The sequence below is a fragment of the Halichoerus grypus genome, chromosome 7 (assembly GCF_964656455.1).
Source record: "Halichoerus grypus chromosome 7, mHalGry1.hap1.1, whole genome shotgun sequence".
NCBI classification, from domain to species: domain Eukaryota; kingdom Metazoa; phylum Chordata; class Mammalia; order Carnivora; family Phocidae; genus Halichoerus; species Halichoerus grypus.
This window is the reverse complement of record NC_135718.1, coordinates 56,114,027-56,127,794: the sequence shown is the minus strand read 5'-3', so window position 1 is coordinate 56,127,794 and position 13,768 is coordinate 56,114,027. Positions and strand designations below refer to the sequence as shown.

At 39.1% G+C, this 13,768-nt stretch overlaps 1 protein-coding gene across 2 annotated transcripts in view; it reads left to right on the top strand.

Moving 5' to 3' along the window:
• Nucleotides 1-13,768, top strand: part of DDX50 (DExD-box helicase 50) — a 37,289-nt gene that overhangs the window by 15,296 nt on the left and 8,225 nt on the right. For both annotated transcript variants that reach the window (XM_036113824.2, XM_036113827.2), the window contains 3 exons: nt 110-259; nt 12,324-12,485; nt 12,965-13,084. In XM_036113824.2, coding sequence (XP_035969717.1) covers nt 110-259; nt 12,324-12,485; nt 12,965-13,084 — 432 coding nt within the window. The remainder of the gene's footprint in view (nt 1-109; nt 260-12,323; nt 12,486-12,964; nt 13,085-13,768) is intronic.

Genomic DNA, 13,768 nt, shown 5'->3' with positions numbered 1-13,768 from the left:
TTGTATGCCAGAAAGGTCGATTCTTGAACAAATAGAAAAAATATATACAAAATAAGTCTTTTTCACTAATTTTAATGAAACAGATACTTGGTATTTTCTTTCCTCAAAGCATTTGGCCATCCAGTGCCATTGGTCTCAGAGGCCAGCAGTTATTGGAGACGTCCTTCAAGTCTACAGTGGGTCTGAAGGGAGGGCTATTATTTTCTGTGAAACCAAAAAGAATGTAACTGAAATGGCCATGAATCCACATATAAAACAGGTAAGTATTTTCTCATGCTTTCTCTAATTGAGATTATAGGGATGATTCATTGAACAAAAATACTGTCCTTTGTGGACTAGGTTTGATAATCTTTTTTTTTTTTTTTTAATGAGAGAAAGAGAAGGGCGGGGGAGAGAGAGCATGCCTGGGGGTACAGAGAGAAAGGCAGAGGGAGAGGGAGAGAGAGAGAATCCCAGGCAGGCTCCCTGCCCAGTATGGAGCCCAGCAGGGGAGGCTTGATCTCACGACCCTGAGATCATGAGCCGAAATCAAGAGTCAGACACTTAACCGACTGAGCCATCCAGGCACCCCAAGATTGTCAGTTTTAGAATTGAGTCTAATTCAGAAGGAAGTTATAGCCAGCCTGTCATGATCTTTTAAGTCAGGATAGAAGTCTACCCATTTTCCTGAGAAGGCTTTTTAAGACTTTGCATAATGTGATCTTGAAAATATAAAAGTGAAACAAAATGAGTTTCTGTGAGCAAGAGGGGGTAATATTTTAAAGTTGTGTTATAAAATGAATCACAAATATTTATTGAATGAATGGCTCAGAATACTAAGTCTATATGTCTTTTTTAACTTTTTATAGTAGAAAATTTTAAACATATACAAAAGTTGACAGTGTAATGAACCCCTGTGTATTCATTCTCCAGCTGCAACAGTTATCCTATTTCATCCACATGCCCACTCACTTCCTGCTTCTGAATTATTTTGATGGAAACCCTAGATAACATATTATTACATCCATAAATAATTGGATATGTGTCTCTAAAAGAAAAGAATTGTTTTTTTTAAAGATTTTATTAATCTGTTTGACAGAGAGACACAGCGAGAGATGGAACACAAGCAGGGGGAGTGGAGAGGGAGAAGCAGTCTTCCCGCCGAGCAGGGAGCCCGATATGGGGCTCGATCCCAGGTCCCTGGGATCAGGACCTGAGTCAAAGGCAGACACTTAACGACTGAGCCACTCAGGCGCCCCAAGAATTGTTTTTTTTTTTTTTTAAACTCAATACTGTTACCACATTTACTTATTTTTTATTTTTTTAAAGATTTTATTTATTTATTTGACAGAGAGAGACACAGCGAGAGAGGGAACACAAGTGGGGGAGTGGGAGAGGGAGAAGCAGGCTTCCCGCCGAGCAAGGAGCCCGATGCGGGGCTTGATCCCATGACCCTGGGATCATGACCTGAGCCGAAGGCAGATGCTTAACGACTGAGCCACCCAGGCGCCCCAATACTGTTACCACATTTAAAAATAACAGTAATTAATATCTTCAGATGTCAACTAGTGTTCAGATTGTCGATTGCCTCATGATTGCTTTTTCTTTTATAGTTTTTGTCTTGAATCTGGATCCAAATAAGATTTGTAAATTGTGTGATTTCATTAAGTCTCTTTAATATATGGATTCCTTTCTCATCTATTTTCTTTTAAACATTTTTAAAAAGATTTTATTTATTTATTTGCCAGAGAGAGAGAGCAGAAGTAGGCAGAGTGGCAGGCAGAGGAAGAGGGAGAAGCAGATACCCCGCTGTTCAGGGAGCCTGATGCAGGGCTCGATCCCAGGACCCTGGGAGCATGACCTTAGCCAAAGGCAGATGCTTAACCGACTGAGCCACACAGGTGCCCCTCATCTATTTTTTTTTCTTACAGCTTTTTTTGTTGTTTAAGAAACCCAAGTTTCCATAATCTAGAGTATGGCTTCCTTGTGGCATCATTTAACATGTTCCTCTGTCTTCTGTATTTTCTGAAAATTCGGGTTGGTTTGTTCAGGGCAAAACTGTTATAGGAGTATATAATGTGTAGCTCGCTCTCTTTTTGTGATATTAATATCCATTGATAGTAATGCTATCAGTTCTTATGTCAGTATGTGTCCAATCATTTCTGTTGTTTGTTACTTGTTATCTAGTAGATTCCTGAAGAAGGGCTTATGGAAATAATATTGCCTGTTAATAATAGCATGTTTGTAAATTTATACCTGAAAACCATTTGGCTAGATATTAAAATTCTTGGTTCATGTTTTCTTTCCTTCATTGTCTTGAATATATTTTGCCATTGTTTTGGGGGTAAAGCATTCTGTAAAAAGTCTGATTCCAGTCTGTTTTTTTTTTTTTCTTATAAGATTTTGCCTTCAGGCAAAAGACTTTCTAAATTTTTCTTTAAAAATCAGGGGCCCCTGGCTCAGGTTAAGTGTCCAACTCTTGGTTTCGGCTCAGGTTATGATCTTACGGGTTGTGAGATTGAGCCCCACATCAGGCTCTGCACTCAGCGGGGAGTCTGAAGATTCTTTCCTTCTGCCCTTCCCCACACTCGCACAGGTACTCTCTCTCTCTCTAAAATAAATAAATCTTTAAATCAGTAGTTGTTTTTTTTTAATCAGTAGTTTTATTTGAATGTATTTTGTATTGTTCGTGGTCACTTTTTGTGGGTACCCTGTAGCTTCAAATACATTTTTTAATATTTCAGCAAAATTTTCTTGAATTATAATTTTTTGGTGTTTGGTTTGTCTGATTGCCTTTTTTTTCTTTAGGGTCCTCTTTCTATGTTGGTTTCTTTTTTTTTTCCTCTTCTTTGTCACTTTATCTCAAATCCTTTTCATCTCTTTATTTCACTTTTTCAAGATTTCCTATTTTTAAGGCATTAGCTCTTATGTTTGCTCAGTCTTCTATTCCTTCCGGTAAAGTCTTCATTTGTGAAGAGTCTTTATCTTTCTGCTTCTTGGTTGAGTCATTTCACCTCCTTTTTTGTTTTTCTCGTTTTGATTTTTCTTGTTCTTTCATGTATTATTTAAAAATTTCTCTTAGCTTATTCAGACACATAATGTTATACTTTCCATTTGTTTTGTTGGGCATGCCTTTCTAGAGCTCTTTCATGATTTGTGGGGATATTATTCTGCTTATTTTTTCCCTCTTCTAATTACTTTTTGTGGGATTCAGCTGTGGTCTTTTTTAATTAAGTTTTTAATTTTATTTCCAGTATAATTAACATACAGTGTTATATTATTTCCAGGTGTACAGTATAGAATTCACCTATTCTATGCATTACTTAGTGCTCATGATGATGAGCATCTTTAATCCACATCATTTGTTTCACCCCTCCCCCAACTCTCCTCCCCTCTGGTAACTATCTGTTTGTTCTCTGTATTTAAGAGTTTGTTTCTTGGTTTATCTTTCTCCCTTTTTTGTTTTTTTTTTCTTTGTTCATTTGTTTTCTTAAATTCCATATATGAGTAAAATCATACGGTATTTGTCCTTCTCTGACTCATTTCACTTAGCATCATACTCTCCAGCTCCATCCATGTTGCAAATATTATTCAGCCATAAAAAAAGATTTTATTCTTTTTTTATGGCTGAATAATATTTCATTGTATATGCATACCATATCTCCTTTATCCGTTCATCTGTCAGTGGACACTTGGGCTGCTTCCATAGTTTGGCTGTTGTAAATAATGCTGTAATAAACAAGGATGCATGTATCCCTTTGATTTAGTGTTTTGTATTTTTGGGGTAAATATCCAGTAGTACAATTACTGGATGTTAGGGTAGCTTAGGTAGCCTCTCTTTCTAACTTTTTTTTTTAATTTATTTTTTAATTAACATATAATGTATTATTTGTTTCAGGGGTACAGGTCTGTGATTCAACAGTCTTACCCAATTCACAGCGCTCATCATAGCACATACCCTCCCCAGTGTCCCATCACCCAGCCACCCCATCCTTCCCACCCCCCACCACTCCAGCAACCCTCAGTTTGTTTCTTGAGATTAAGAGTCTCTTATGGTTTGTCTCCCTCTCTGGTTTCGTACTATTTTATTTTTTCCTCTCTTCCCCCATGATTCTCTGCCTTGTTCCTCTAATTCCACATATTAGCAAGATCATATGATAATTGTCTTTCTCTGATTGACTTATTTTGCTTAGCATAATACCCTCTAGTTCCATCCACGTCATTGCAAATGGCAAGAGTTCAATTTTTGATGACTGCATAACATTCCGTTGTGTGTGTGTGTATATATATATATATATATATATATATATTCCACATTTTCTTTATCCATTCGTCTGTCGATGGACATCTAGGCTCTTTCCATAGTTTGGCTATTGTGGACATTGCTGCTATAAACAGTGGGGTGCATGTGCCCCTTCAGATCACTGCATTTGTATCTTTGGGGTAAATACCCAGTAGTGCAATTGCTGGGTCATAGGGTAGCTCTATTTTCAGCTTTTCAGGGAACCTCCATACTGTTTTCCACAACGGCAGCACCAGTTTGCATTCCTACCAACAGTACACAGGGTTCCTTTTTCTCTACATCCTTGCCAACACCTGCTGATTCTTGTGTTTTTGATTTTAGGTATTCTGACAGTGTAGGGTGATAGTTCATTGTAGTTTTGATTTACATTTCCCTGGTCATGAGTGATATTAAGCATCTTTTCATGTGTCTGTTGACCATCTATTTGTATGTCTTTGGAGAAATGTCTGTTCATGTCTTTTGCCCATTTTTTAATTGGATTATTTGGGTTTTTTTGGTGTTAGGAATTGTGATCTTTACTATTGCTCATTTTTAGGTGAAATTAATCTTTTTTTTTAAGTTTTTTTTTTTTTTTAAGTAATCTCTATACCCAACGTGGGGCTCAAACTCAACCCTAAGATCGAGAGTCGCATGCTGTACTGACTCAGCCAGCCCGGCACCCCTTGGGTGAAATTAATCTTTATGAACTTTAAATGGGGAGGCATGGGTCAGAATAGTTTTCAAGCTTCACAGCTGTAGAGCTGCTGCTTCTGTTATTGTTTGGTGTGTAAATTATATCTCAATAAAGCTGTTTAAAAAAGAAAAGATCTCCTACTTTCTGAGCTCTGGCTGTCTTTTCCCTCATTTTTATCTGGATCTTCTTTTCCTTTGCTTCTGTGATCCCTGGCATCCTCAGTTTGGATCCTAGGTCCAACCCTGTCTCCTTACTGTGGGCCTTTGTCCTGGCAAGGGAGCGTTGGTTTGTAAATTTTGAAAGTTCAGGGGCGCCTGGGTGGCTCAGTCGTTAAGCGTCTGCCTTCGGCTCAGGTCGTGATCCCAGGGTCTTGGGATCGAGCCCTGCATCGGGCTCCCTGCTCGGCGGGAAGCCTGCTTCTCCCTCTGCCAGTCCCCCTGCTTGTGTTCCCTCTCTCGCTGTGTCTCTCTCTTCAAATAAATAAATAAAATCTTAAAAAAAAAAAAAAAAAAGTAAATTTTGAAAGTTCATAAAGGGTCCAGCTGCTCCAGCCTCTTTCACACCTTACCTCTGGATCCTGACAATCGCCCTTCAGTGTACAAAAACTCTCCCAGTTTCAGCTGCTATCCTCAAATTGGTCCATTGTGCTTTCTAGGGATTATCTGTTCTTAGGACCAGCGAATCTCCCCCCTGCCCCATATATACAGGTCTTGTCCCTACCTGCTCATGTTTTGGAAATCATGAAAATATTTCTCTTACTTTTGTCATAGATGTCTGTGGATTTTTAAGTTTGTTATCCTAATTGCTCCGTTTGTTTTTTTATGGGAACTGGAGATTCAAAGACTATGCTGTCGACATCTTCCCCAGTATCATTTTAACTGACTATAGTTTTAGCTCTTTATACAGTATACACGGACGACAATTGCTAAATAGTGAAAGTGATCAAGGGTAGTTGATTTACCTTTCCTGTTATTGCTTTAGAACACTCAGCAGCAATAGTGTTGCAGAAGCTATTGTTTTATCTCATAGGGAGGACTTGCCTTGCTGCAAAGATGGGTGAGAATTCCCCTCTTACTGGATGCTAACCAGCTTCTATGGTTGAGAGCAATGCAGTTTCTCCTCTGCTGGTTTATTGTTTAGGTAAAAAGTAGTAGTAGCACATCATTATCAGTGATACAGGATTTTAGGGACTAATGGGAGAACTTTAGTGGTTAGTTTCTTTTTTTTTATTTTTAAATTGTAATTTTTTTCTTAAGGTCAGGTTTTACCAAAACAATGCTTTCTTTTCTTTTTTCTTTTTTCTTTTTTTTTTTTTTTTAAGATCTTATTTATTTATTTGACAGAGGGAGAGACAGCGAGAGAGGGAACACAAGCAGGGGGAGTGGGAGAGGGAGAAGCAGGCTTCCCGCTGAGCAGGGAGCCCGATGGATGTGGGGCTGGATCCCAGGACCTTGGGATCATGATCTGAGCCGAAGGCAGACGCTTAACAACTGAGCCACCCAGGCGCCCCAGAACAATGCTTTCTTAATTCTAAACAATCACACGCATACATACACACACCCACGCATGCATGCACACAAACTTTTGGAAAATAATTTACTCATAAGTTGGAGACCTGGAAACCATCACTGGTAATATAAATGTATTATGTCCCTTTTTAGGACTAATTATCAAGTGAAAAAAATCAGTGTATCAAATTTTTTTAAAGATTTTATTTATTTGACAGAGACACAGAGAGAGAGGGAACACAGGCAGGGAAGTGGGAGAGGGAGAAGCAGGCTTCCTGCTGAGGAGAGAGCCTGATGCAGGACTTGATCCCAGGACCCCGGGATCATGACCTGAGCTGAAGGCAGACGCTTAACAACTGAGCCACCCAGGCGCCCCTGTATCAAATTTTTTAAAAGTGACTTTGAGGGGGGGTAGGGGAATGGGGTAACTGGGTAATGGACATTGGGGGGGCACATGATGTAATGAGCACTGGGTATTGTGTAAAACTGATGAATCACTGAACTCTACCTCTTAAACTAATAATACATTATATGTTAATTAATTGAATTTAAATAAAATTTTTTAAAAAGTGGATTTGAAAATTTTACTATGAAAAACCGTCCAATTTATTTTAAAGTATGTTTGTTTATGACTTAAAAAAAGCACCAGTAAGGCAATAAGGTTTCCTTTCTTGAGCATTTCTCTTACCTTGGGTTCTGTGATATCACAAAGGTTTTCTTCCTTCTCTGGCTAACCTTTCTCAGTTTTGTTGAGGTATTTTTGTATTTTTTTTTTTTAAGATTTTATTTATTCATTTGAGACACAGAGATACAGAGAGAGAGAGAGAGAGCATCAGCAGTGTGGGGAGACAGAGGGAGAGGGAGAAGCAGGCTCCCTGCTGAGCCAGGAGCCCGATGCGGGGCTGGATCCCAGGACCCTGGGATCATGACCTGAGCCGAAAGCAAACGCTTAACCATCTGAGCCACCCAGGCGCCCCTCTTTTTGTATTCTTGTTCATACTTTAAATATTGGCATTCCTCACAGATCTAACGTCTGTACTTGTTTCTTCTCATTCGATGGATTCTTCCTGAGCATAGTGATTTATATCACAGACTTTGGAGTCAGACATATTAGGGTTTAAATCCCAGTTGTATTACTAGCTGTGTAACCTTGAAGTCACTCCATATTTCTTTGCCCATGTTTCCCTTTTAAAAAGTGATATTAATGGGGCACCGGGTGGCTCAGTCAGTTAAGCATCCGACGATTTCAGCTCAGGTCATGATCTCGGTGGTGGGATCGAGCCCCCTGTCAGGCTCCACAGAATCCCTGTTTGGGATTATCTCTCTCTCTCTGTCCCTCCCCACTCTGCTCACATGCTCGCTTGCTTACTCTCTCTCTCTCAAATAAATAAGTGATATTAAAAATAAATTTTTTCCACTTTTAAGGTTTAAATGAAGTCATTTATTTAAAGCATTTAGCACAATGGTTTTCTTAACAGCAAGCAGACAATAAGTATAGAAATAAAGAAGTATAGCTACATATGTAGATGCATATAACTAATCACTCCTGTGGCTCTTGTGCATATGCTGATAATGTTTAAATCTTTTTCCAGGTTAGCTCTGTCTCCAGAATCTAGACCTATGTTTATCCTACTGACCACAAACACCGCAACCCATTATTGGGTACCTAAAATTGAATTCCTTCTTTTCTATTTTCCTATACCCATTCTGTCTCCAACATTCCCTATTGTTTTTTTTTGGTTGTTTTTTTTTAAAGATTTTATTTATTTATTTGACAGACCGAGACAGCGAGAGAGGGAACACAGCAGGAAGAGTAGGAGAGGGAGAAGCAGGCTTCCCCCTGAGTAGGGAGCCCAGTGCGGGGCTCGATCCCAGGACCCCAGGATCAGGACCTGAGCCAAACGCAGACACTTAAAGACTGAGCCACCCAGGCGCCCCAAACATTCCCTATTGTTAAATGGTACATCTACCCATAGACTACGTCAGAAATCTACACATCACCCTTGATTTTTCTTCCTTACCATTTGCTGTTCAGTTAACTACAAAGTATTTTTGGATCCTATCTCCCATGGTTTAAAATAGTCCGTTTCAGGGGCGCCTGGGTGGCTCAGTCGATAAGCGTCTGCCTTCGGCTCAGGTCGTGATCCCCGGGTCCTGGGATCGAGCCCCGCATTGGGCTTCCTGCTCAGCAGGAAGCCTGCTTCTCCCTCTCTCACTCCCCCTGCTTTTGTTCCCTCTATTGCTGTGTATCTCTCTGTCAAATAAATAAATAAAAACTTTAGAATAAAATAAAATGGTCCGTTTCTTTTTTTTTTTTTTTTTGAAGATTTACCTTAGAGCAAGTGTGAGTGAGAGTGGGGGGAGGGGCAGAGGGAGAGACTCCTCAGGCAGGCTCCCCATGACCCATGAGATCACGACCTGAGCCGAAACTAAGAATCAGACACGTAACTGAGCCACCCTGGCACCCTCAAAATGGTCTGTTTCTTTCTTACTACTGTTTCAGAAGCTTGAAATCTGGGAGTCATGTATAATGTTTCTTTCCTTTATATTTCATTTCTCCTCCCTTCACTAGCTCCTCCCAATTTCATCTACCAATAGTTCTTGGATTTATTTATGGCCTAGCCCCTACTTACCTTTCCAGCTTCATTTTATCATACTTTCTCCTCATTCTGCATGCTCTCCATACTTGCCATGTTTCCTCTCACCACAGGGCTCTTGAACTTGTAATCTTTCTTGCCTAGCAACTCCTGCTCATCTTTCAGATAAAAATTCAGAGCACCACTTACAGGGAATTCTTCCTTGCCCCAAAATAGGTCAGATTGTCCTCTTGTAAATGTTCTTTGCCATGGGGTGCCTGGGTGGCTCAGTCGATTGAGCATCTGACTCTTGATTTCAGCTCAGGTCATCATCTCAGGGTTGTGAGATCGAGCCCCGTGTCAGGCTCCATGTGGAGCCTGCTTGGGATTCTCTCTCTCTCCCTCTGCCTCCCCACTTCTCCCTCTCTAAAAATAAATCAATAAATGCTCTTTGCCTCTTAGACTGGTGCAATATCAGTTACACTTGTTGGCTAAATTTATTTGCATGCCTCATTATTTGATTAGTTTCCATCTCCCCTACCAAAGTATAAAGACTGTGAGGATGGAGGCGATCTTATTTTTGTTTGCTATTTTATCCTTAGTGCCCAATATGTTGTAGATCACTAAATATTTATTGGATGAATAGATGGGCATTGCCACTGCCTTGGTGAGGCCACTGACCTCTTTTGGATTTCTACAAGAGCCTGCTACCTGGGTCTCCCTGGCTTTTGCCTTTCTCTTTTCTAATACATTCTACACATTATAACCAGAGTGTTCCTTCTACAATGCAAGTATGTTCATGATAATCTCCTGCTTCCAGTCACTCAGTTCATGTTGTCCACAGGATAAAATTCATATTCCTTTCCAGCTTCATCTCTCATCACTTTCCCCTTTCACACTATGGTTCAGTAATACTCATATATTTGTAGTTCCCAGACACACTGTTTATGTATGAAATTTTTTTCTGCCCAGAACTCCCTAGCCTCCTGCTCTTCCTTTTACCTACTAGTTCTTATTATATGTCAGGTCTCACCTTCAGTGCTGACTTCCCCTTAAACAAAATTAAGTTAGGTTTCCCCCTTAAGTATTCCAGTAGCACCCTGCACCTGGTTATAGTACATATCATACTGTACTGAAAATGCCTGTCAACTTGTATGTCCCAGGGCTGTTTCTTTATGATTGTTCCAGAATCTGGTGCATAGCAAGTACTCGGTGAATTCACTCATGAATGCATTAGGCTTAGTTACTAAGGTTAGGGTTAAATCATTGTTATGAACTTTTTAAAACATTAAAAAATTTTTTTTAGGGTTAGGGTTAAATCATTGTTATGAACCTTTTAAAACATTAAAAAATTTTTTTTAGAGATTTTATTTATTTTAGAGAGAGCGAGCAGGGGGAAGAGGCAGAGTGAGAGGGAGAGAGTGTCAAGCAGACTCTGCACCGAGCACAGAGCCTGACATGGGGCTCAATCCCAGGACCCTGAGATCACGACCTGAGTCGAAACCAAGAGTTAGCTCCTCAACCAACTGCGCCACATAGGCACCCCTGAACTTTTAAATTTTAATAGCAGCTAGAATGCTAGGACATTCGTTTGTAATAGAAAAATTATTTGCAGTACAAATAGAATATATAAATTGTATAAAAATAGGTTCAACCTTACTGAATATTACAGAAATGTAAATTAAAACATTGGGAAATCATTTTTGCCTATTAGATTCACAAAGATTATAATGATTCATAATATACATGGATGTAGGGTATGGATGAACTAAAGACTCATAAATGTTGACGAGTAAATAGGCACAACCCTTTTTTTCCTTAAGTTTATGTATGTATTTAAGTAATCTCTACACTCAATGTGGGGCTCAAACTCACGACCCCCAGATTGAGAGTTGCATGTTCTTCCCACTGAGCCAGCCAGGCGCCCCCCACCCCCAGAACCTCTTTTTACAACACGGTTTTGCAATAGCTATTAAAATGTTCATAATTTTTGACCTAGAAATTCACCTGCTAGATATGTGTCCTACTGAAATACACATATACGGGGACGGGGGGCGGGCAGAGATACAAGTACAACGTTGTTCATACAATGTAGTATTGTTTCTAAAGGTGAAGAAAACTTTGGATATGATCCAAATGGTCATCAATAGGATAGTGCTGAAATAAATGGTACTACATCATATGATGAAATCATACACAGTTTTTAAAAAATGAAGTAGAGTTATAGATGTGGAAAAATAGCTAAGATAATTTGTAAAGCAGGTTTCAAAACTGATTATGTAGTATGATCCCATTTTATAAGTAGATGCATAAATTATAGTGTATGCTGTTACATGTGGGTTGTGTATGCGTGTGTATGTTGTTTTTTTTTTAAGATTTATTTATTTATTTATTTGGAAGAGAGAGAGCATGAGCAGGGGAAGGGGCAGAGGGAGAAAGACGCAAACTCCCTGTTGAGCAGGGAGCCCGACGTGGGCCTCGATCCCAGGAGTCTGGGATTGTGACCTGAGCCAAAGGCAGAGGCGCTTAACCCACTGCGCCACCCTGGAGCCCCTGTATGTGTGTTTTAAAAAAATATATCTGGAGGAATATTCACCAAACTGTTAGTGAATTATTAGGAGGCTGATATTGAGGGAAGCTTTTACATTTTGTGTTAAATATTTTTTTTTTAAGATTTTATTTATTTGACAGAGCACGCGTGCACAGCAGGGGGAGTGGCAGAGGGAGAGGGAGAAGCAGAGTCCCTGCTGAGCAGAGAGCCTAACACGGCTCGATCCCAGGACCCTGAGATCATGACCTGAGCCGAAGGCAGGTGCTTAACCGACTGAGCCACCCTGGCACCCTGTGTTAAATATTTTCTGTAACATTTGGTCTTTTTGAATGATAAGCATGCATTACTATAATTATCAGAAACTAAGAATATTGGGGCACCTGGCTGGCTTAGTCAGTGAACCGTCTGATTCTTGATCTTCGGGTAATGAGTTTGAGCCCCATGTTGGGTGTAGAGATTACTTCGTTAAGCGTCTGCCTTCGGCTCAAGTCATGATCCCAGGGTCCTGGGATCAAGCCCCACATCAGGCTCCCTGCTCGGTGGGAAGTCTGCGTCTCCCTCTCCTGCTCCCTCTGCTTGTGTTTGCTCTCTCACTCTGTCTCTCTCTGTCAAATAAATAAATAAAATCTTTAAAAAACAACAACAACAACAAAGAGCACAGACTACATGGTGTTAGGGTGCTATTAATTACAAGTGTGAGTTGTACACTTACTTTTTCCCTTTTTTCAAATAGAATGCCCAATGTTTACATGGGGACATTGCACAGTCACAAAGAGAAATTACACTGAAAGGCTTCAGAGAAGGTAGTTTTAAAGTTTTGGTGGCAACCAATGTGGCTGCCCGTGGTTTGGACATTCCTGAGGTTGATCTGGTGATTCAAAGTTCTCCTCCCCAGGTAAGAAATGAAATTTTATTTAGGGAATATAAGAACAGCTGTGTAAATTGCTATTTTATTTATAAGATACTGCTTGGGATATGAAAAATATGTTATCTGTTCTTGCTGTTAGCCATTTTTTACTAATGTAGTGTTAAATTGGTCAGAATCTGATGCCTTAGCAAATGATTAACTTCTTTATTTGGATTTGAAGCATGGAATCATGCAAAGGGATTATAAAAAGTTGTCATATGAAGAGCCCTGGGATGAGGTGGATAAAAAGATTTTAAATCCTATTCCTTTTAATCCAAAAACTCAGCATAAAATTTCTTCGGGATGTTGAAAGAGCAATAGGTTTGAAATAAAAATGTTATCATTGGTAGTAGTAGTTTTGTTATTGTTAGCGTTATTATTTGGTTGTTGGAATGACTGTCACTTGCCAGATTTTTTTTTTTTTTTTGCCAGATTTAAAAAAATGTATTGCCTCTTTTTATTTTCAGGATGTTGAGTCCTATATTCATCGTTCTGGACGTACAGGTAGAGCTGGCCGGACAGGGATTTGCGTATGTTTTTATCAACCCAGAGAAAGAGGTCAACTAAGATATGTGGAACAAAAAGCAGTAAGTAGAATTAAATTATTTCAGTCTTAATTATCTAAATGATGTCTTAGAAAAGAGTTCTTTTTATATTTGTTCTCACAAATAGATGCTTATAACTTTTCTCAGTTTAAGCTGCATTTGGATGTGAAGCATGTGGAGAGCTAAATTTATAGGAGCTGGAAGACTTTGTTTTGATACAGCTTTTATTGTGAAGACAGAAGAGCTGACTTTCTCATTTTTCCCTTGAGTTTCTCCCTTGATTCTAAAATCAGAAGTGCATTGTGATTTCAGTATCTCATAGTCTAGCATTATAAAGGGGTGACTGCCATAGTCTTGGTGTATTTGTTAAGATTATATTGAGTAATGGTACATGGCCAGTTTCTATAAGAAATTATATACATTTTTTGTGGCCTGTTTTTTTTTTTTTTGTGTGTGTGTGTGTGGTATTTTACATTTTTTCCTATTTTCATGATGTGTGTTTTTAAACACTATTTCATCTACTTTGTAAAATGAGATAGGGTAATAAGAAAAAAAAGTTGATAGAGGTGATGAGCATCTTTTTTCCTTTTTTGGAATCAGCTTTATTTTGCAAGTGAAATTTCGTGATTGTAACTAAGGGCAATTAAATTTTTTTTCCTCTTCCTAGAATTTGTAATTGATGATTTATTAGAAAAAGCAGGTCTTTTGATCTACTGGGGCTTGGAA